General features: G+C 38.2%; 1 protein-coding gene across 1 annotated transcript in view; it reads left to right on the top strand.

Annotated features, from left to right (window-relative positions):
* Positions 1-1,622: 1,622 nt before the first annotated feature.
* Positions 1,623-23,739, top strand: part of LOC138878596 (uncharacterized) — a 40,837-nt gene continuing 18,720 nt past the window's right edge. Inside the window, exons 1-5 of the mRNA XM_070158288.1 lie at positions 1,623-1,744; positions 2,011-2,455; positions 3,398-3,471; positions 3,529-4,266; positions 4,575-4,983. Coding sequence (XP_070014389.1) covers positions 1,623-1,744; positions 2,011-2,455; positions 3,398-3,471; positions 3,529-4,266; positions 4,575-4,983 — 1,788 coding nt within the window. The remainder of the gene's footprint in view (positions 1,745-2,010; positions 2,456-3,397; positions 3,472-3,528; positions 4,267-4,574; positions 4,984-23,739) is intronic.

Here is a 23,739-nt window from a genome sequence, read left to right as displayed (position 1 = left end):
GGCACACCATCGATGAATGCCGAACATTGAAAGACAAGATCCAGACACTGATTGACAACAAGGTTATATAGGCAAAATAAGCTGCTCCCAACATCCGTAGCAATTCTCTCTTGGATCATAGGGGCGGTAGAGTACATATGATAGAGATAGATGAAGAATGGGATCCTGAGGGGTCAATCAGGCTTATTCGAGAAGGCAATGACTTTAAACCTCCAGTCAAACTTACTCCTATTGTAGTACAAACGTAGTCGCCAGTCGAGGTCGAGGTAGCTGCATCGGTTCCATTTGAGGTAGAGGTAGCTCCACTTGTAGCCACACCTATTCCATTTGAAGTGGAAGTAGCCACACATTTCACAGTGACAGCATGAACCACACCTCCTTTCGACTCAAAAGCAATACCCTAGGATTATTTTGCTGAAGCTAGACGAAAGGGAAAGGCAAAGGTGGAAGAATCTGATGTTGCACAAGGAATGACCAGAACTGGAAAGGTCTATACACCTGAACACTTGGTAGGACCAAGTAAGTATGCCACTACCAAGAAACCTGTCATTGAAACAAGACCAGATGACCTCTGGAGGAAAGTACAGGCGAGGGAATACTCCGTCATTGATCATTTGAACAAAACCCCCGCTCAGATATCCATTCTATCACTGTTGCAGAATTCATAGGCGCACAAGAATGCTTTGATGAAGGTGTTAACTGAAGCTTACATACCCAACAATATCACCTGCTGAGAGATGGCCAACATGGTATGGCAGGTGCAGGAAAGTCATAAGATAATCTTCTACGAGGATGAACTACCGCCTGAAGGGTTAAATCATAATCGAGCATTGAATATCATGGTACAATTTAAACATAAATTCATTGCCCGAGTTTTGATCGATGGAGGTTCAAGTATCAACATTTGTCCATTGGATACTCTGAAAAGATTAGGCAAAGGTTTTCATGAAATACTGGTAGGAAACATGAATGTGAAAGCCTTTAATAGGTCTCAAAGGGCCACGATTGGGGAGATTAATCTTTGTCTACATATGGGAACAACATGGTTCGACGTTGAATTCCAAGTGCTGGACATCAGCTTCATACAATATTCTATTGGGTCAAACTTGGATACATGCCGTTGGGGCTGTGGCTTCCATACTACACCAAGCTGTGAGTTTGAATGGAACCATCAGGAGGTGATCATTCATGGGGACGAGAGTAACCCTATTTACACCAGTCAAACCATCTTAGTTATCAGGAACAAAAGAAGGCTAGGAGAGGAAATGTATCACCACATCGACCATGTCAATGCCTTTAAGAAAGGAAAATGGTGGAGTAAAAAAATAGAAAGCATACTAGCATGGTCTGGCTATGAATCCAGGAAAGGGCTTGGGAAGAATCTCTAGGGCATTACCAAACCAATACAGCTGAAACATCATGGTACTACCTTCGAGCTCGGATACCAGTATACATGGCAGGAGTATGGTGATTTCTCACCTCTATGGCACAGACCTTATTAGCCTCTCGAGCAACTAGTGCTACATCTGGGTCAGACTTTTCACCAGGCTTATACAATATGGTGAACTGCAAAAGAAGAAGCTCTAGTTGGGCTAAGGAATTTGTTCTTAGAGGACGAGGACATGGATTGCAGTGCAATAATTGAGGAGGAGGAAGAGGAAGGCCTCACCATTCAAACTATAGAGAAGGGAGCTATTCTCAAGAACTGGACTGCCACACCATCCCGGGCCCACCGAGTCCCTCGGTAGCTTGGCAATCAGCTTAATTTTATTTCTATAGCCATTCTAGGAATCTAAGATATTTCCAGTAATTTTGTTTTAAAGACGTACTTGTTTCAAATAAACGCTCAATTCATCGAGCCGTACTTGTTTTGAATGTTTTCAGTTTTAATCAATGCATTGCTATTTATTAATCATTATTGTCTTCTACACTTTTCTTTCTACAACATTATTATTGCTTTTCGTGATGAACCTGTGACTGTTACATTGAGACAACGCAATATAAGGATAGTGACTCGGAGGAAGAAGATCAAATATCTGAGGAGGTTGTTAGAGAGGTTGAGAACTTTGAGAATAAACCTAAGTCCAACCTGTATGAAACTGAAGTAGTAAATCTGGGAGACGCCGAAACTGCCAAAGAGACTCGCATAAGCATTCACTTATCACCGCCAAAGAAAGAGGAGTACATTCGTTTCTTGAAAGAGTATGAGGATATCTTTGCATGGTCATATGATGACATGACCGGTTTGAGCACGTCCATAGTGGCTCACAAGTTGCCTACCCATCCCATGTGTCTGCCGGTGAAGCAGAAACTCAAAAAATTCAAACAAGATATGAGCCTAGAAATCAAGGAGGAAGTTATTAAGCAAATCAAACCCAAAGTCATCAGGGTAGTTGAATACCCAACCTGGTTAGCCAACATTGTACCAGTTCCGAAGAAAGATGGGAAAGTTAGAGTATGTGTTGACTATCGAGGCTTAAACAGAGCAAGTCCCAATAATGACATTCCACTGCCAAATATACACATCCTGATCGATGATTGCACAAAAACATGAACTCCATATTGCTTCGCGGGTTATCACCAGATCTGGATGGATGAAGAAGACACAGAGAAAACAACTTTTATTACACCATGGGGGTGTACTGCTACAAGATGATGCCATTCGATCTAAAGAATACTGGGGCTACTTATATGAGAGTCATGACAACCATCTTCCATGATATGATACACAAAGAAATAGAGGTGTATGTGGACGACGTCATTATCAAATCCAAGAGGGCCGTAGATCACATAGAAGACTTAAGAAAGTTCTTTAATAGTTTAAGGAGGTACAACTTAAAATTGAACCCCGCTAAATGTGCATTCAGGGTTCCCGTAGGAAAGTTGTTGGGATTCATTGTTAGTAGTCGGGGAATCAAATTGGACCTGTCCAAAGTTAAGGCTATTTAGGACTTATCGCCACCTAGGAGCTAAAAGGACGTGATGAGATTCCTAGGACATCTCAACTATATCAGTCGCTTCATAGTGTACTCTACAGTTATACGTGAACTCATCTTCAAGATGTTAAAGAAAGATGCCGAAACAAGCTGGCCGAAGATTGTTAGAAAGATTTTGACAAAATCAAGGAGTACCTATCCACACCACCGGTCTTGGTCCCACCAAAGCTAGGTAGACCTTTGCTACTCTATATTTCTGTATTAGATGGAGCCTTCGGATGTGTTCTGGGACAACATGATGAGACAGGGAGAAAGGAGCAAGCCATATACTACCTGAGTAAGAAATTCACACCTTATGAAGCACGATACTCTCTGCTGGAATGCACTTGCTGTGCTTTGACCTAGACAGCTAAGAAGTTGAGGCATTATCTTTGTGCCTACACCACATAACGTATATCCAGGATGGACCCCCTAAAGTACATATTTTAGAAGCCCATGTAGACTACGAAGTTAGCCAAATGGCAGATACTGTTAAGTGAGTTCGATATCGTCTATGTAACTCAAAAGGCGGTCAAGGGACAAAAATTGACAGACCATTTTGCCGAAAATCCCGTGGGAGGAGAATAAGAACCTTGAAAATAGATTTTCCTAACGAGGAAGTGTCATTTGTAGGAGATGTTACTGAAGCTTACGGCGGTTGGAGAATGTTCTTTGATGGAACTGCAAATTTCAAAGGAGTGGGCATTGGAGCCATCATGGTATCGAAAACTAGTCAACATTATCCGATGTCTGCTAAACTCAGATTTCCCTACACTGGCAACATGGCAGAGTATGAAGCCTACATACTAGGGCTCAACATGGCAATCGACATGAATATTCAGGAGCAACTGGTAATTGATGATTCAGATTTGCTTGTGCACCAGGTACAAGGAGAATGGGCCACCAAGAATTCCAAGATATTGCTATATCTACACTATGTGCATGAATTGAGAAAGAGGTTCACGAAGATAGAGTTTCGGCATGTTCCCAAAATTCAGAATGAGTTTGTCGATGCATTGGCTACTTTGTCATCCATGATACATTATCCAGACAAGAATTTCATTGATCCTATCCCACTGAGAATTAATAATCAACCGGCGTATTGTGCCCATATTGAAGAAGAAACAGACGGGAATCCTTGGTTTCATGATATTAAAGGATATTTGGCAAAAGAAGAATATTCAGAGCATGTGAATCATACTCCGAAATGCACACTTCAGAGATTGTCCAATCACTTCTTTCACAGTGGAGGAAACCTGTACAGAAGAACTCCTGATTTAGGGTTACTAAGGTGTGTCGACGCAAAAGAAGCTTCTAAACTATTTGAGGAGATATATGTTGGGACCTGCGGCCCACATATGAATGGTTTTGTCTTGACCAAGAAGATACTTAGGGCCGGTTATTTTTGGATGACTATGGAGACAAATTGCATCTAGTATGTCCGAAAATGATACCAATGTCAGTTATATGCCGATATGATAAAAGTGCCGCCAAATGAGCTCAATGCAACAAGCTTACCTTGGCCATTCGCCGCCTAGGGAATGGATGTCATCGGTCCGATTGAGCCCACTGCTTCAAACGGGAACAAGTTTATTCTAGTGGCATTGACTACTTCAAAAAATGGGTAGAGCCCGCATCCTACAAAGCTGTAACCAAGAAAGTCATCGCAGACTTTCTCAAGGATCGTATTGTTTACCGATTCGGAGTTCCAGAATCCATTATCAGTGATAATGCCACCAGTCTCAACAGTGGTCTAATGAAAGCCATGTGTGAAACTTTCAAAATCAAGTACAAGAACTCCACAGCCTATAGACCTCAGATGAATGGAGCCGTAGAAGTTGCTAACAAAAACATCATAAAGATACTAAGGAAGATGGTAGAAAACCACAAACAATGGCACGAGAAGCTTCCTTTTGCTTTTTTGGGATACCGTAGTACAGTTCGCACATCAACTAGGGCAACTCCCTACATGCTGGTTTATGGTACCGAAGCTGTCATCCCAGCCAAGGTAGAGGTTCCTTCTTTAAGGATCATACAGGAAGCCGAACTTAGCGATGCAGAATGGATAAGGAGTCGTTATGAGCAATTGGCCCTTATAGATGGAAGAATGAACGCAGTATGTCACGGTCAGCTTTATCAGAACAGAATGTCCAAAGCTTTCAACAAAAGGGTCAAACCAAGACAGTTTGCACCAGGACAGGTGGTGCTGAAGAAGATCTTCCCACATCAAGATGAAGCCAAAGGGAAATTCTCTCCCAACTGGCAAGATCTCTACATGGTTCATAGGCTAATAATAGGAGGAGCACCCATACATGCAGAAATGGACGTAGAGGTATGGCCAAAGCCAATTAATTCAGACACAGTGAAAAGATATTATGCTTAGATGTCTCACATTCACATGATGTAATTGAACTACGCTTGACCTAATTCTTATTTAAGAGGGGATACGTAGGCAGGACTGTGGGTTCGGTCATATCATAGTAAAATTTTCATTCCCCTCCTAGAAACAGAAACTAAGGCAGAATTTGAAGAGGACCCTCAAAATTTCGGAACAAGTCTAGCCAATGCCATTGCATGCCAGAAAGTCAGAAATGGGTTAAGAAACTGGGGTAGAATTTGAGAAGGATTCTCAAAATTCCAAAGAAGGTTAAATAAGTTTTGTCACTCGTAAACGGCCGAAGGATCATCTACCAAACTGGGGCAGAATTTTGATGAGGACTCTTAAAATTCTAATAAAAGAAAGTTGCAATGTCTCTGAAATGTATTACAATCACTAGTTCATCTAAAATTACGTAATATTTCACTATGTTTTTTAAAATAACTCTATTTTCATAAATAATTGCATATTTTCGAAAACTCTATAACAGCTAGGTGTTGCCTAGGGAAACTCAAACAAGAACTTCAAAATGGAGGAGCAGAGCTAGCAGACAAAAGGCACGAACCAACCTCCCCTTACAAAACTTATAATTTTTCTTTGAGCGCAAGCACATCTGACGTAACAGTAGCATTCGCAAATATATACATGCATCAAAATCACTATCAATCGGGCCAACAGAAACCGAACATATCTCTAGCTAAGAAACATTCTACTCTTATTTGCTATTCATTTTTAAATGGGACTAAGCCCTATCCCGCACCTTGCATGGGGCTAGGCCCTGCCTCCATATCTGCACAAGGATAAGATCTGCCTTCTATTTGTATGGGAATAATCCATGTCCCGCATCCTGCATGAGAATAAGCTCTGTTTCCATCTTACATGAGGCTATGCCCTGCCTCCATATTTGCTTAGGGCTAAGCCCTGCCTTCCATTTGCATGGGACTAAGCCCTATTCCGCATCCCGCATGAGTCTAAGCTCTATCTCCATCTTTGCATGAGGCTAAGACTTGCCTCCATATTTGCATAAGGCTAAGCTCTACCTTTCATTTGTATGGGACTAAGCCCTATCTCGAACCTTGCATGAGGCTAAGCCCTGCCTCCATATTTGTATAAGGCTAAGCCCTGCCTCCATATTTGTATAAGGCTAAGCTTTGCTTTCCATTTGCATGGGACTAAGCCCTATCCTATATCCTGCATGAGACTAAGCTCTGTGTCCATCTTTGCATGAGGCTAAGCCCTGCCTCCACATTTGCATAAGGCTAAGCTCTGCCTTTCATTTGCATGGGACTAAGCCCTGTCCCGAATCTTGCATGAGGCTAAGCCCTGCCTCCATATTTGCATAAGGTTAAGCTCTGCCTTCCATTTGCATGGGACTAAGCCCTATCCCGCATCCTGCATGAGACTAAGCTCTGTCTTTATCTTTGCATGAGGCTAAGCCCTGCCTCCATATTTGCATAAGGCTAAGCTCTGCCTTTCATTTGCATGGGACTAAGCCCTATCCCGAATCTTGCATGAGGCTAACCCCTGCCTCCATATTTGCATAAGGCTAAGCTCTGCCTTTCATTTGCATGGGACTAAGCCCTGTCCCAAATCTTGCATAAGGCTAAGACCTTCCTCCATATTTGCATAAGGCTTAGCTCTGCCTTTCATTTGCATGAGACTAAGCCCTGTCCCGCATCCTGCATGAGACTAAGATTTGTCTCCATCTTGCATGAGGCTAAGCCCTACCTCCATATTTGTATAAAGCTAAGCTCTGCCTTCCGTGGGACTAAGCTCTTTCTCCATTTTTGCATAAGGCTAAGCACTGCCTTCTCATGGGACTAAGAATTGTCCCTCCTTACATAAACATTGCTCTATTCTAGCACTATCTATTTGCTCCTCTTTCGGGCTAAGCTCTGCCCTCAACCTCATAAGACTAAACCTTGTCTTGGTAATTTTAGCATCATATTATTACATCTCGTGGGTTGAAATATCACCAACTTGTCTAAAGGCATCATTGTCAAAAGGCATCATCCTTATAGCTGGAAGACACCATACCATAGCATAAGGATCTCTCAAATTTGCATATCATTATTCAAAGGCATCATGGTTCGGAGGTACCATTTTCATGGCCCGAGAACATCATTTAATGGCCTGCGAATCTCCTATCTCACAACTCATGACCCAAGACATCATAGTCTAAGGACTCCATTCACACCATCCAAGGGCAATCTTTCATGGTCCAAAAGAAATTTGCATCACATTTAAGTTTTTGCAGTAATCTACGTACTTGCATGCATTGAATTTTAAGTTTACAGGTGATCTTGGAGCTAACCGTTTTTTCAAACAGGAGCAACCTCTGCTTTGGTTTCCGCTCATACCATTTTCACTTTTCCATTCATAAACGATTCTCATCAGTTACCCATCCTACCTCATGATATCCAACTATGTACCCTATAATACATCCGATACACTCCAAACCCAAAATCATAACTCCGTCCGACATTACCCTTCATAAAATAACCTTTACCGAAATTGACTACCATTCCTATAACAACTCCATCGGCATCATTCACTAGTGGATCTGAAACTACACATGGCCTGATTCTTGTAAAACTAGGGATACGTAGGCAGCTCAAAGACTAGAGTTAGGCCTCTATTTTTCTAAAAACTTCCCATTTGGTCAAAATTGGCCATCATTTCTTTAACCAAAAACTCTTCCATCCTTTCCGGGTATAGAAGGGCAGCTGTTGATACCCAATTTTTCCCTATAATGCTTTTTAGTGCATATATACCTTCAAAACTATGCATTAGCATCAATTGATATTTTCCCATTATTTCTATATTTTTAAATTAATTTTATCCTAGTATTTTATTTACATAAATAATTACAAATTGCATCACAAATGACTTTATAGCATTTCATGACTTAGTATTGCTATTTACAGTTATATTAAGTTCAAATTATTTCACAAATGGCCAGATGTATACCCTTCGATTACAATTGCAATAATAGCCCATGTGTACATTATTATATTATTTTTTACAAAAATAGCTCATTATATTTTTCTAAATATGTAGTAACTGTTTTAAAATATTTCTATTCATGAAAATTATTTTTTATAATCTGTTAATTATTTTTATCAATTATTTTGGTTATTCAACAAATAGCCTTTTTAATTTCTCTAATTTTTTCGGACCTAAACCTTTTAATACCAGCCCAAACCCCTTAATAATACCAGCCCAATTCACCCTAAGCCCAATCTACACCTACCCGACCCAAACCACCATCAAATCGTGGCCATTGATCCTTTAGATCAATGATCCACCTTAAAACTTACCATAATTAACCTAGAACGACCACCAGACCTCTCATTCACTCCCTCACACGCCGTCCTCATATCCCTTTGTCTCTCAACTTTCTCCATTAAACTCTAGTTTCTCAGGCACCATCACTAGCGTATATCTCAACGTTGTGATATTTTCTTGTCTTCTCCGGCCAGTTTTGGCCTCTTACACGCCATGGCTCTTCGACTCCTTAGATACTTGAGGGGATCTCGAGGAACCTAATTGGTTCTGGTTTGAAGATCTACTTGTCAGCCTGTCTCAAGCCATTTTTATCGATTGTGAGTGAGAAGTTCTCTTTATATTGTTACGAATCAATGGTTTCTATACCTATTCTTTCATCTCTATTATGTTTTCAAAAACCCTAGTCTATTACCTTCGATTATTTCCAGCTCTATATAGATCTGAGACGATTCGAGCACTATTACATGTGTTTATGTGAAAATTTCTGGTTTTAATCGCTTGTTCTTGCTTTTTCCTAAAACTAGGGTTCATTATGAGTTGTTTTTCAAAGGCTTTCTGACTTCTAGATGTTTCATCGATTCTATTTTTTTTTATCTTCTTGATTGATTTTTGCAAGAGTACTCGAACCCAAGTTGACTGTATGTAATATACTGATCTTTCCAATTCTTGCTACGATTTGGATCTTTTCGTGTTACTAATCGTATTAGTTTGCTCTGTATCCTCTGACTTGCATGCTTTTCTTCGCCAAATTCAATATTTTTGTGGTTTTGCCCTAATAAATTTCTGTTAGGACTTGAACCTGATTTTCCCCAATTAAGTTCTATATTTCTATGAAGTTTTACTTAAGTTTATTTTCTTTTTTATGGGAGTTGATATATTCTTTCCAGAAATCATTGTTACTTTGAAATTCGGTTGATTGATTTGCTCTGTTAGAAATTTGTAGCCTAAGTCTTGCATGTTTCCATGCTTACGACCTTAATTAGTCACTCTTGCCTTATTTGATTACCTGTATATTTACTGATTCCTTTACATGATTCTTCCCTTAATTAGAACACTGATTATTTTATTCTGAACTCCTTTATTTGGTTTGATTTGAACTTCTTTCCTTAATTAGACTTCCTATAATTACCATTGGCTAATTGCCCCTAATTTAAGAAGTCTATTCTGAACCCCTTTATGTGATTGGTTTCTGATGGCACTATATTGCTGATTTCTGATTCTTTTACCTTATTGGCTCTACTCTTGAACTATTGTGTAAGCCCTCTCATTCTTCTCCTTCAACATACAAACACACTGTTCAGAATGCACACACATACATTAAAACTCTCTCTTCTTTCTTTTCTATTTATGCTAACTGTTAATCTAGCAGGTTGAAAGTCAAGGCTATATAGTGGAATTGCACGTGTTTTTACATTCTGCATTTTCTTCTTTAACTGGTATATCTATAGTTAAATTTTGAAACTCAACTTTATATGTTCCATGTCTATACATCCATGTTTGTTCCTATACTAGTTATTCAATTTGTTTCTCTGCTTGCTATTATTAAGCATGTCTAAATTCTGCCTAAAGTTAATTAGCATGTCTGACTTCACTTCGTTCTTTGATACTTGTCCAACATGTTTACTTAGTTCCCTTATCCCGCCTTAACTGGTATGATCATGTAGTTACTTAGTCTTCTTGTGCATTCAATTGACCCTAATTGTATGTCAAATTTTGTTCAACAAACTCTTGTCTTCAACATGATCCTACTGCATTCCTTCTCTATGTTAACTGTCTATTACCATGACTGATTTGTTTAGTGGACTCCTAGCTGTTATGTACATTTATTGTATCAGATGTTTCCCTATTTATGTGGTTTCAACCCTATATATTCCCAATCCATTCACCCATATTTGTAAGTATGCTTGTCAAGTAAATCTGGGTATTCTAATGATTAATTGGGTTTTTTTTGCTGAGTATGCTTTCCTCAAAGAATGATTTCAAAACTGTTGCTCCTACTCCTAGCATTCTTCTCAAAACTGGTCACTCCTAATATCTTTAAAAACTATTTCTGAATCTTTTCACTTCTAGACTATTTTACTAAGTCTTTCAACACTATATCAAGCACTCTCACCCTACTCTTAGACTATTAAGTTCTGCCCCTCTGGTGTGTGTACTGTTTAGGGATCCTTGGGATCTCTCTGAACTCTAGCATACCAGGGCTGGCCCTTCCACACTGCACATAACCAATCCATATTTGATGAATGGTCTTGATGTGAGCACTGCCCGAGATCCTTGAGGTCCTGTAATAATATTATTTGTAAATAGATGTTGGGTGATTAGTAAAAGGGGATGGTTCCTATATGATATTTGTTTGAAACTGGATAGATATCATGCTTTAGGTTGATATATAGTAGAAATCTTTCTCTTAGTTTATGTATATATATATATATATTTGCAGTAGAAAAACTGCTTTGAGTTTATATTGTGATAGAAATCATGCTTTAAGTCTATATGCTATGTTACTTGTATCAAGACATGTCATTAGTCTATATTATTTGCATTAGAAACCCTGCCTTAGGACACTCACGTTTATATTCTACATATTAGAAACATGTTATAAGTGCATCACTTCTTTCTCTGACTCTGCATAAGTTATTATCACCGGGAAATCATGTCATTAAACTACTACTGTAATCATCCTTAATAAAATGACCATCTCTCTCTGTACATTAGAAATCCTAATTTAGGACTCTAATTGCATTGGCTCTAAATCATGTCTACATCGGTTGAATGAACAATTGTCTATAAAAAGGTTTAAGAATAGTCCAACACATAAATATCATGTTCCAGTGTAAACATGCGTGAAATCAGTTCTGTAACATTAATCACCTAATTCAGTATGCCTATAGGATTGAATGACCTCGAGTTGTCTTGACCAATTCCCAAAATTATGATCGCATACAGACCCACACCTAGGCAAGTCTTAGGTAATTAATCGTCTTATAACTGTGAAATCAGATTCTGTTTATGTGTGAAATTGTCCAAGTTTAATAGGCTATAAAAATAATAGGCAAGCTGACTAGCGTTCTGCCACTTTTCTTTTAAACAAATACTGCATATTCTGTGTTAGCGATGTTCGTCTAGATATCAGGTTCTAGGACTTTTTGAATTTCTTTAAAATCAGTTGTTTGAGACGTGCTACGTATCTATTTAAGTGTGGAGGTAAAACATGAGCCCATAATTGCTTCCCAATTTGACAGTGATATATGTTCTTTATTGTCGCTTAGATTTTACCTTTTGAATACCTTAGGAGCATCTAGAACTACCTAAGTGTAGAGGTCCTAAGCACCTCCGGGACTATAAGGAAGGTAAGGGTAAAGCACGCTAAGAGTTTGTTAATTAAACTCGCATATATAACCACTAAGGGGAGGGTAATGGGTAGTAAAAGGATATGATGACCTGTGCGTTAATGTCACGTGTAACCCCTCTAGTTGATGAAGGCTTACCGGGTATTGTACAGATGTGATCCTATAGGCTAACCACCTTAGGACTTCCCTTCTTTAATTTATGTACGTGCGCTTGGACTGTCCAAACCTTTTTAATAAGCATGTGTGCCTAAACTGTCTTAATTATATATCTGTGTTTAGACTATATAAACTACCCTTATTTGCAAATATGTGCTTAAACTGCTTACTTTTTAAATGACTAATTCACATGACTAAGTTCGGTCGGGACCCACCATTGTGGACCGCGAGGGGTGCCTAACACTTTCCCCTCAAGGTTATTTTGAGCCATTACCCTGATCTATGGTAATGCAAACTGGTTACATGAGTTAACTGCTCAAGGTGCCCTAACGCACCATAATCCGTTAAGTGGCAACTCTTGAAATACCCAATTCCCAAAAGGAAACGAGTTGTTCCCAATGAATATCGAAACTCAGACTCTGCGAAGGAAAAAAGGGGGCGCGGCAATTGGGATTGCTAGGATTTCTGGATCATTGTAGTATTTAAGAAAAGCTCAAAGCGAGATGTGTTGGCTAAATTTTCTCTCTTAGAATCGAATTCCATAATGTTCCCGTAAATTTCAAGTATGGTTGACTCAAATTCCTAACTCCTATGTTTCGGGTTATCCTTTATAAAATTGATTATTACGATTGAACCTTATGTCAAAAGATATATGTTCAAAGTATGAGTTACGTATTAACATGTTATGGCTTTGAGTCGTGTTTCAAATGAAAGCTAGTATGCCAATTGCGTGAGAAAAACTCGATATGCTTAAGACTCTAAATTGCTCATATGTGTATCTAAAGTCTTGATTTGAAATGTCTTGTTGTTGATAATCTATAAAGCTGGTTGAAAATGAAATAAGTGAATCAGGGAAATAGAGTATGACCAATGTGAAAGAATGAAAGTTATACGTATGGCTAGTGATGCAATAGATGATGTGAGAAAAGTTAAGAAAAAAAAGCCTTGATTCAACTGTTTTAAAGGACTTCGAAAATATAATTGCCTAAAAGCTTATTTACTCAAGTCATGCCCATATGTGACTGTTTTTGACTAATGCTATGCTTTGTAAGTATTTTCAAGGTGTTTTGTGTTCTTACATATTCGTGAGTGGAAATTGTGTATTGCCTTTTTTTTGGGGGAAAGTAACTCAAGAATAAATGGTGTGTTATTTGTTTATGATTTTAATTTGTGCATCGATTGCCAACCGTCTTATTCCATTTCTTGGAAAAAAATCTTTTGTGTTTAAAGACTTCACTTCTAACGAACTTAAAGTTGTGATTTTCAAAATATTATATATGTTGATATTTATGATGATGTTTCATGGAAGGAAAGATATGAAAGTGTGTAATATGAAATATGACCATCGTGCCATGAATAAACAATCTTGTGAATGGACAAAAGAGCCAAGGAAATATTATTGTTGTTATTAGTTGAAAATACTAATGAAGATTTATACAATGTGAAGAATGATGAGGTGAATACATTTGTATCTATGTTACCTTTGTGGTCAAAAACCAAAAAAATGTTTTTGGGAGTAACACTAGCAAACCGAGGATGGGTGGGCCATAAGTCCCACACCCAAAACTACACGTGCCAGTGTAGGGGTGGATTGTGATTATTCCTCTTAATTGGGATGGGATTGAAATATTTATGTGATTGTGTTTATTCCCCTTAATTGGGATGAAACTGATAATAGTTGTGAATTGGAAAAGTCAACACAAACGACATATGTGAGAAGGCGGCCTAGCTGATCGCGTGGAGATCGGACGCTATGTTGCGCACATAGTAGTACTACTCTTGGTAACACCTTTCTTTCGCATTACCTATCAAACCACATTTTTTGTGGGGAGATGGCCTAGATGATCGGGCTTGATCAGACTCCATGCTAAAAATACGATGGTATATCGGTGCTAATGATTTCTCAACCAAAAATATATATTATTTTTGTATTTTGAAAAATGGTTATGTTTCAACTGGGCATTTTGATATTTTAGATTGTGACTTGCTGTTTCTATGGTTTTTCCTTTCTCATATATGCATTCTATTTTGAAAGAGGACATTTAGCTTTATTTACTAGTACTATTCCATATGTATTAACGTCCTTTTGCCAGAGGTGCTACATCTTCAATGGATGCAAGCGGTTAATCAACATGCAACTTTGGTCCTCATTAGCAGTTACTCTCTATTCAACAGGTTTTGATGAGCCCTACTCTATTATGGGGCATAATATCACTTGATGTTGTAATTTACGTTTTAAGGTATAGCCGAGGCCTTGTTGCCGGCATTTCCATATTACTCTTCTGTTTTACTTAGAGGCTTCGTAGATAGGTTGTGGGTGGTGTTTGACATTGGGAATTGAATTAGAAATGTTGGTATTTGGCAAACATGTTTTTCATTATATCTATAAACTTGCAATATTTTGGAAATTATGAATGAAGCTGCTAATGGAAATGAATTGGGAGTTGTTAATGAAATATTTTCAATGTTTGATTAATGGAGTGCATCTCCTATTTATTATTGGATGAGTTTGGGTAGAAGGAAATCTAACAGGCTTGCTTGGCCAGATTCACTCGGTTGAGCACCGGTCGTGCTCCCTCAGTTCGGGGCATAAAAAACTTGGTATTAGAGCCTAAGATTTTAAAGTGTCTTATGATGTCTCAGAGCTCTGTGCAGTAGAGTCCTTCTTATCGGTTTGTTGTCGACCATATCGATAATGAGGAGGCTACACGGACATTTATGAAATTTCACACTTCTTTGATATTCCAGATCATGCAATCAAGCCCAAGATAGGGAGCTAATTTCCTCATTATGTCTCATTTTCTAGATGAGTAATCCACGAGTTTGAAGCAGCAAGGAGGTAATGACCTTGCCATTGAATCTAGGGGAGATTGCACAAGAGTTCATTGGGAGAATATGTTGCACCGTGGAGGGGTTGAAAGAATTTGTTGCTCGGGGAAGTGTCATTGTTCCTTCCAATGTCACCGCACCACCGGATCGTGTGGTGAGAGTATCTGAGAAACAAAAAAGGTTGTTGCTACCAATAAGCTGGATTGTTTAGTTTGCAAGAAGCGTCACTTAGGGAGATATTGGATGACTCTTGAAATATGTTACGTTTGTGGAAAGAGGGGGTACAAGAATAACAAATGTCCTAGGTTGGGTACACAACAACATGTTAAGAGTGGTAGACATGGGCAATTCTAAAGGCCCACACAACAAATCGGTACTGGAATTGTTACTCCCGCATTGGAAGCTTGGAGGAAAGATACAGAGGATGCTTACGATGTATACAAAAAGGATAAATATTAGGTTAGTGGGGAGAGTCAGTTTAGCGGACCTCATCCTCGTTGTGTGAAGTGTGGGAGATGTCATCTGGGAGTATGTCACTATGGTACCAATGTATGCTACAAGTGTGGTATGACGGGTCACATTCAAAGATATTGTGATTCATCTCCCAAGAGCATGGGCAGGGGTGCAGCACAACCAACTAGTTCTGCAGCTACTACATCCACAGCGCCTCCCCCAGCTCGATGCGCTATAGCGTCCGCAAGGCGTGGAGCAGCTAGGGGTGGTATTCAGAGCTCGAGAGGTCCCAACAAGTTTCATGCTATGAGGAGACGTCAAAATTCAGAGTCTTCTCCTGGTGTGGTTACAGGTATATTGACTGTCCAATTTCATGATGTGTATGCTCTTATTGATCGTAGTTCCACTTTGTCATATGTCACTCCTTATGTTTCTATGGAAGTTGGTATAGAATCGGAACAACTTTACGAGTCATTCTCTGTATCAACTCTTTGAACGAGACGCATTATTCATGAAGCCACTTTATCATAAATTCTCTTATTTAAAACCTCTTGTGGGATTGAGCTCTATAATTATTTCCTTGAATTGAGTTATAACCCTAGGCTAATATTTCCCATTTGCTTCCCTAAATTCTCAACAAAGGACTATACCTGATGAATTTCTTACAAAACCTTTTCATTCAAATGGATAACATCTGCTCACTGGTGCTTATGTATGCACCATCGTAAAGTTTACCTACGTGGTATTATATCCAATGTAAAGTAGCCTAATGCTAAGATCCTTCTCGAGCCACTCTTTTTCTCTCTCTTCGGTGTATGTGGCTCCTATGGTTTGAATAGTGACCTTACTCCTATGTAAATATTATCATGAATCATTTTCACCATCTAGTAACATGAGAGCATATCTCAGCACCTATCATGTGTACTTGTCAATTGAAAGGTGTCACTTGTCCGCATAAAGTTTCTAAGAAATTTGGGATTTTCACAAATTCGTCAAAGGAAGAACTTTTTGTTGCCCATCTCAGTATGACTTTCATGTCCACTTAGATCATTCTGCAGTAAGTAGATCATTTGTTCCTAGTATTGTAGTTGCCCTTGAAGTGTCCTAGAATTTTAGATTGAGAGTTATTATGGCAGAAACATGCCTAGCACATATCATGAGCATATTAATTTGAAAGACAAAGTTTTTCTTATCTCTAGTCCTCTCATATAGGTTCAATTATTGTGAAGGGTTAAGCTATCAACATGATAATAATCTCACAAATGTTCAACTTCTTTTTCAGTCTCATGGGCTTGTGGCATAGGTTCCTTGTGTCAGTTAATGTTAAGAACGTACCACAACTTCATGTATTTTGAAACCCATATCACATTCAGGGTGCCAGAATATTCTCATTTTGAATTAAACAAAATTTTCCCTACCATTTAGAAGGCGACTGATGTCACGTACTTGACTATTCCTCCTTAAGGATTTCTATTGCAGATATGCTGATTAAATCTATGCCTCATTTGTCAAATCAATGATGTCATCACAATGGTTAAACATGTTAGCGCTATTGGTAGTAACCTTCATAATTCTTAGTATATAACCTCCTGAAATGCCCTGCTTAGCACATTGATGGATTCTTCCAGCTCCATCTCAAACCCCATTGCTACTTGTATTAGATCTATAGGGGTTGAAAATTCAAACATGTCAAAGAAGAAGCACCATCCTATTATCAAATATATTGGATAGGAGATTTTAAGGTCATATTCATGCTAGCACATCTTAGAGTAATTGTTGAAGGTCGCCAAAGGTTTAGTTTGGGTGTTCACGTAGAGAGTTAGAGTTGAAGAGGGTAAACGAGTTATTATTAAGACTTTATCCATGAAAATGTTAGGTGAATTGTTAAAGAAGGTGAAGTAGGTGTAGTTCACATTAGGCCTTATAGAATCTTGAAGGAAATAGGCAAAACTATGAGTATGATGTTTCCCTGTCATTATCCTCCATGTATACAATGTTTTATGTGTCTATGTTTGAGAAGGCATTCGGAAATCCTTTCTGTCGTTCCACTGAAAGCTAGTGGAGGTGAAGTAAATGGATAATTACCCTATGAGAGGTACTTAATTGTCATCCTTGTTAGATAAGTCCGAAAGTTGAGATTGCCTGTGTCGAGTGTTATGGCCAAGTCTATGAGTCGAGGAAGCCACCTCGTAGGCCGAAAGTGTTAAGGAAAGAAAATGTTTTAGCTTGTTTGTATAGCAAATAGTTGTGATTCGAAAGGTACTTTCTATGTGTTATGATTGAAATGTGCAGCTCATGTCCAGATATCACTTTTGATGTTATAATAACTGTAATATTGTGATTAGTGATGTTGATATATATATATATATATATATATATATATATATATTGTGATGCTTTGATGAGTTGTGAATGTGTTGTTAGGATGGTTTTGGTGATTCTCTAGCAGACGGATAGGCCTAATTACAGAGGAAACTTTGCCAAAATTTCTGAAACATTTGGGAGTTAGTCAAAATTCGAGGGCTTGAGGTATGTGAGAAAAGAGATAAGTTATATTCAGCATTTGGGGAGAACTCTACTTCTCATTCGAGGACAAAAGATCCTAAGGGGGGGGGAGAATGTAAGGCCCCAGAAAATTTCGCTTAGGAATTTAAGGTTTTGTGGTACTGAGGTAGACTAATGAGCACAAAGGTTGGCGGCTCGGACTTTTTAGGTTGAAGAATGCATTGGATGGTTGATGAAAACTTCTAGTAGAAGAAGGCGATTCTACGGTCTATTTTATGACTGCAGAAACATTATGTGGGCCGCATAAGGGTCGCATCGTGAAGCAGAACTCGAGCCAAGTTTGAAGACCATTATGTTGTCAATTCTGCGACTATAAAATTATTTTGCGGACCACACATTGAATCGCAGAATATCATGGGGATTTTTGGAGGGAAGTTCTGCGATGCATTATGCGATCGTAGAATAGGTATGTGGTATATTATGCAACCGCAGAACAGGTTTGTGGGCCGCAGAACTACCGCAGACCCAACGTGAGAAGCCTAATTTTTGACACCATTTTGCGGACCGCATACCCATTATGCAACCACTCTGCGATCGCAGAGTTGATTTCGGAGAGTCTATTATCTGATATTTATAACCTGACCCTATATCGATAAATAAACCTAAAGGTTTATTTGGAAAAGAAAATCTAATACTTTTAGAGAGAAGGAAGAGCATTCTAGAGAGAGAGGAAGAAGCCCAAGTGCTTTGTTCATCAAGATCTTGTCCAAGCTTTAATATCCAACAAGGAAATCTGAAAAGATATTCACCTAAGAGGTAAGGTCTCATACCCTAGTTTTCAATTTCGGATTTGGGTGGAAGATGGTTAATTGGGAGTGTGATTCTAGGGTGTAAGAGTATTATTTATACATACATGTACCAATAAGGTTTGTGGGAATATTGTTGAGCTCAAATGGGTAAAGATTGGGTTGTGGAGTGAAGGAAATATAGTGGAAGAATCTTGTAATCAAATTTGCATATCTAGTGTTTGATAAAATGCTCAAATGAGCTGAGACCATGCATATCTTCCTAATTTCTGTTCAATTTTGTTATGTCTCAAAATAAATTGGGATTGCTAGGATTTCTGGATCATTGTAGTATTTAAGGAAAGCTCAAAGCGAGGTATGTTGGCTAAATTTTCTCTCTTAGAATCGAATTCAATAATATTCTCGTAAGTTTCAAGTAAGGTTGACTCAAGTTCCTAATTCTTATGTTCCCGGTTATCCTTATAAAATTGATTATTCCTAATGTGCCTTATGTCAAAAGATATATGTTCAAAGTATGGTTTCTGTATTAAAATGTTATGGCTTTGAGTCATGTTTCAAATAAAATCTAGTATGCCAAACTGTATGAGAAAAATTCGATATGCTTAAGACTCTAAATTGCTCATATATGTATTTGAAGTCTTGATTCAAAATGTCGTGTTGTTGATAATCTATATAGATGCTTGAAAATGAAATAGGTGAATCGGGGATATAGAGTGTGGGCAATGTCGCAAGAATTAAAGTTATACTTGTTGTCGCACCCCCATTTTCCTCGCGGAGTCTGGGTTTTGACATTCATTGGGAGTAACTCGTTTCCTTTTGGGAATTGGGTATTTGAAAAGTCTCCACCTAACGAATTAAGTTGCGTTAGAGCACTTAGGCAATTAACTCATGTAACTAGTCTATATTACCATAGATTAGGGTAAGGGCTCGAAATAACATTGAAGGGAAGGTGTTAGAAACCTCTCGTGGTCCACAACGGTGGGTCCCGACGGAACTTAAACTATGTGAATTAGTCAATTAACAAGTAAGCAGTCTTAGCACATAGTTGCAAATAAAGTAGTTTTCCCCATCTAAATACATATATGATCAATGAAGTTCAGATAATGAAAGTAAAAGAGGTTTGGATAGCTTAAACACATGTATATGTAAAGAAAAAGAGGGAGTTTAAATAATTTAAACACATATAAGAATAGGGAAAGTGAAGTCCTAAGTTGATTAGCCTAAAGGATCAATCTGTGCAATGCCAGATAATCCTCCTCAACTAGAGGGGCTACACGTGACATTAGCATGTATGTCATCATATCCCTTTACTACCCATCACCATCCCCTTAATGGTTATATAAGCGAATTTGATTAACGACCTCTAAGCATGTTGTTACCCGTCCCTTCCTTGTGGCCCCGAAGGAATTTAGGACCTCTAGACTGAGGCAGTTCTAGACAATCCTAAGGGGTTTAATGGGGAAAAGTCTAGGCGACAACAAATAACACATAGGACTGCCAATTAAGGAAGCATGTAAAAGGCTCATATTTACCTCCACATATACATAGGCAAATAAACAACACGTCTCAAACAACGGATTTTGAAGAAGTTCAGAAAGCCTAGGAACATAATATCTAGATGAATGTTACAGAAACAGGATATACAGGGTTGTTTTAAGGGAGGTGGAAGAATCCTAACCAGTTTGCCTACTGATTTTATAGCCAGTGAAACTTAAGCAGTTTAAACACGATCAGAACATATTTTCTCATTTTTTATAAGGAGATTAATTACCTAAGACTTGCCTAGGCATGGGATTCTACACAATCACAATTGTAGGAGCTGTTTAAAAAGTTTGAGATTATTCAACTTATAGGCATGCTGGATCTAGGTGATACAGATTATAACAGGAGATTTATTAATTTCTGTTTAGAGACATGATACCTATACGTGAGTTTGTTTTAAACCTTTTCATGGACAGCTATTGATTTAATAGACGTGGTTCAAATAGATGCAAACAAAGTTCATAAGAACATGGTACCTAATGCATACAAGAATGACAATTTTTTATTAAGATATTTAATAGCAGGATGTTTATGCGACAGTACTTGCGAAAAACCAGGAAATGAGCATGCAACATGCTGAAGCAGTAAATGTGAAGGCCCTAAAATTAGGATATCTAATGTACAGGTTCAACATGGTTTAAATGTAAATGAACATATCAATCCTAAAATATGGATTCTAATGCAGATTTGCAAAATATAAATCCTATAGCATGTTTTCTACCCAGCTTTACCCACAAGATCATATAGCTACCCTCCCTTTTCACTAGTTACACCAATATCTATTTACAAATGATTATTACAGACCAGAATTGAATAAATTACATAAATGCAATATAAATTAAACTATAGGGATCCTGATGCAGGCCCAAAGCCAACCTGGGAGTACCATGCCTTCAGTAGTCTCAAATGCTGAGGATTTCATTGCCAAACTTGTGTCCAGGTGTGTTAGAGTTCCCTAAGGACCTCAAGAATCCCGGGTAGTGCTCACACCCAGACTTTTCTCAAATAGAGATTGGTTATGCGCAGTGTGGAAGAGCCAGCCCTGATATGCCAAAGTTCTAAGAGATCTCAAGGATCCTTAAGTAGTACACATACCAGAGGGGCAGAACTTAATAACCTAAGAGTAAGTGAGAGTGCTTGACATAGTTTAAAAGACTTAGTAAAAAACAGTATGGAGACAACTTCTTAGGAGTGAAAAGATTTTCTAGAACAGACCAGTTTTAAGAAAATACTAGGAATGAAAACCAGTTTTTAGAAGAACACTAACAGAATTTTGAAATCAGTTCAGCAGAAAGCAAATTCAGTAGACAACCAATCAATCATAAAAGGTTCAAATTCATAGGCACTTTAGCAGGCAGGTTTGCACATAGGGGTGAAAGGGATTAAGAACATATATGAATCTTATTGGGCGGTCCATGAATAGGGTGCAAGGAGGCATGTGGACAACAATATGCATAGAACACTTAGGAATTTCATGCCTTAACAAATTAACCAATATAGTAGGCAATCAAGACATGGAGCCAAAATGTAGAGGATAGAATCAAAACACAAGTAGGATCAGCCATATTAAGTAACCAACATGATCACATAGTTAAAGGATTAATCATAAATCAACAAATAGGCCGGTCAAGCATCAGGTAAACATGTAAAGTGTAGACATACTAGTTGTACATTAAACTGGGCATAATTTAGGCATGCTTAAACAAAGAAGTAAATAAGAGGATATGTCAAATTCATAATCAATGAACTAATGCAGGAATGAAACACATAGAGTTTGGGTTTCAAATTTAACTAGAGACATACCGGTTGAGGAAAAAGAGTGGAGAATATAGAGCAAGTACAGTTTCACTATCTAGCCTAGGCTTTCAGCCGGCTAGACCCACAAGTAGCACAAGTAGCAAAGAAGGAGAATAGTTTGAGTGTATGTGTGTATTGTGAATTTATGTTTGTGTAGAAGTGAGAATAGAGGAGAGTATATATAGTAGTTAGTAGCAAAATAGAATAATGTAAAGGAGATCAATCAGTTAGCAATTAAGAAGCTTACGAAATCAATTACGCACAAAATCAGTATAGTCTCCCTTAATTAAGAGGTAATTACCCAATGGTAAAGGGCAGGATAATATTTAAGGAAAGAAAATCGAGTAAGAGTTAAGTATAGAGTGAGCATTAGGGGTAAATAAGCAGGGGTTCAATTAAGGAAACAATCTTGAGGAATCAGTACGTATCACAGTTAATCAAATAAGGTAAGAAACTAAATAAGGTCACAAATAAAGGAATAATCAAGAATCAGCCCCTAGGTTTTTACGGAGCAAATAAGTGAACCAGGAATACGAAATAGTACTGATTTAAAGGAGAATAATATATGTTTCCACAAATACACAAATAGGCTAAGTATAAACACATAGAATCAGTCTAGAAATCGAGACATAAACCTTAATGGAGGCATACTAGGGTAAAATTCACAAGACGTTTAAATTGGACTAATGAGAAATCATGAGAATCAAAGTATAGAACGAAACAATGCACAGATAACACGATCAAACTCAGAATCAAACCGAAAATGCCAAAAATTGGGTTTTAGCATAAATCAACTAGGGCTAACGCAAACTCAACATAAATCGACCAAAAAGCACATAAGAACAGAAGGTTAAACATTCAAAGTCAAAAAACATTTGGAGAAAAGGATTTCCAGGAAACCCTAGCTTTAGAAAAATGGAAAATCACTAGAAAAACCAAAAGATTTTTTTATGAAAATCATAGGAAATAGGTCTGATTCTTCTCAGAGCTATACAGATCTGAGAAGATTAAAGACAAAATTTAAGGTTTTCAGAAGTAAATCATAGATGAGAACATACACTTAGGAACCCACAGATTTAAGACAAAATAAGAAATTCTTACTCAAAATCGAACCACAACGGCCTGAAACAGGCAAGAAAGATCCAAAGGCGTAAGCAGACTAGCCCTGGCCCCTTGAGAATCTTCTCAAGGACCTTAGAGATGGAAGTACCCAACATTGAAGAGGTCATTAGAGGCCTGGGGTGGTGAAGAACCACCATGAACGACAATAGGTGAGTGAGGGCGGGGGGGGGGGAGGATTAGGGTTAGGTCTCAGAGAGATGGAGAAGAAGAGGAATTTAGGGGCGGCGGATATAATAAAATGACTAGGTTAGGGGGGTCATTTGAATTTAAAAAAAAGGTAAGAAAGGATGAGGGTCGTTGATCTTGAAAGGGGCATGGGTCGGGTTATACTTAATTGGGGTTGGGTTTATGGGTTATTTGGTTTGGGATCTGGGAATTGGGCTAGTGATTTGAGTGTTTGGACCATTAATTTGGTCCGAAATTTTGGCTTATTTTGGGTCAGCCCTTGAAACCCTTGGAAATAATTAAAATAAATTATTAAAACTTCTAAAAATGGTAAAAATAGTATTTATGTTGTAAAACTATTTTAAAATAATAAC

This window comes from Nicotiana sylvestris, chromosome 9 (assembly GCF_000393655.2).
Source record: "Nicotiana sylvestris chromosome 9, ASM39365v2, whole genome shotgun sequence".
NCBI classification, from domain to species: domain Eukaryota; kingdom Viridiplantae; phylum Streptophyta; class Magnoliopsida; order Solanales; family Solanaceae; genus Nicotiana; species Nicotiana sylvestris.
This window is presented reverse-complemented; position numbering and strand designations above follow the sequence as displayed.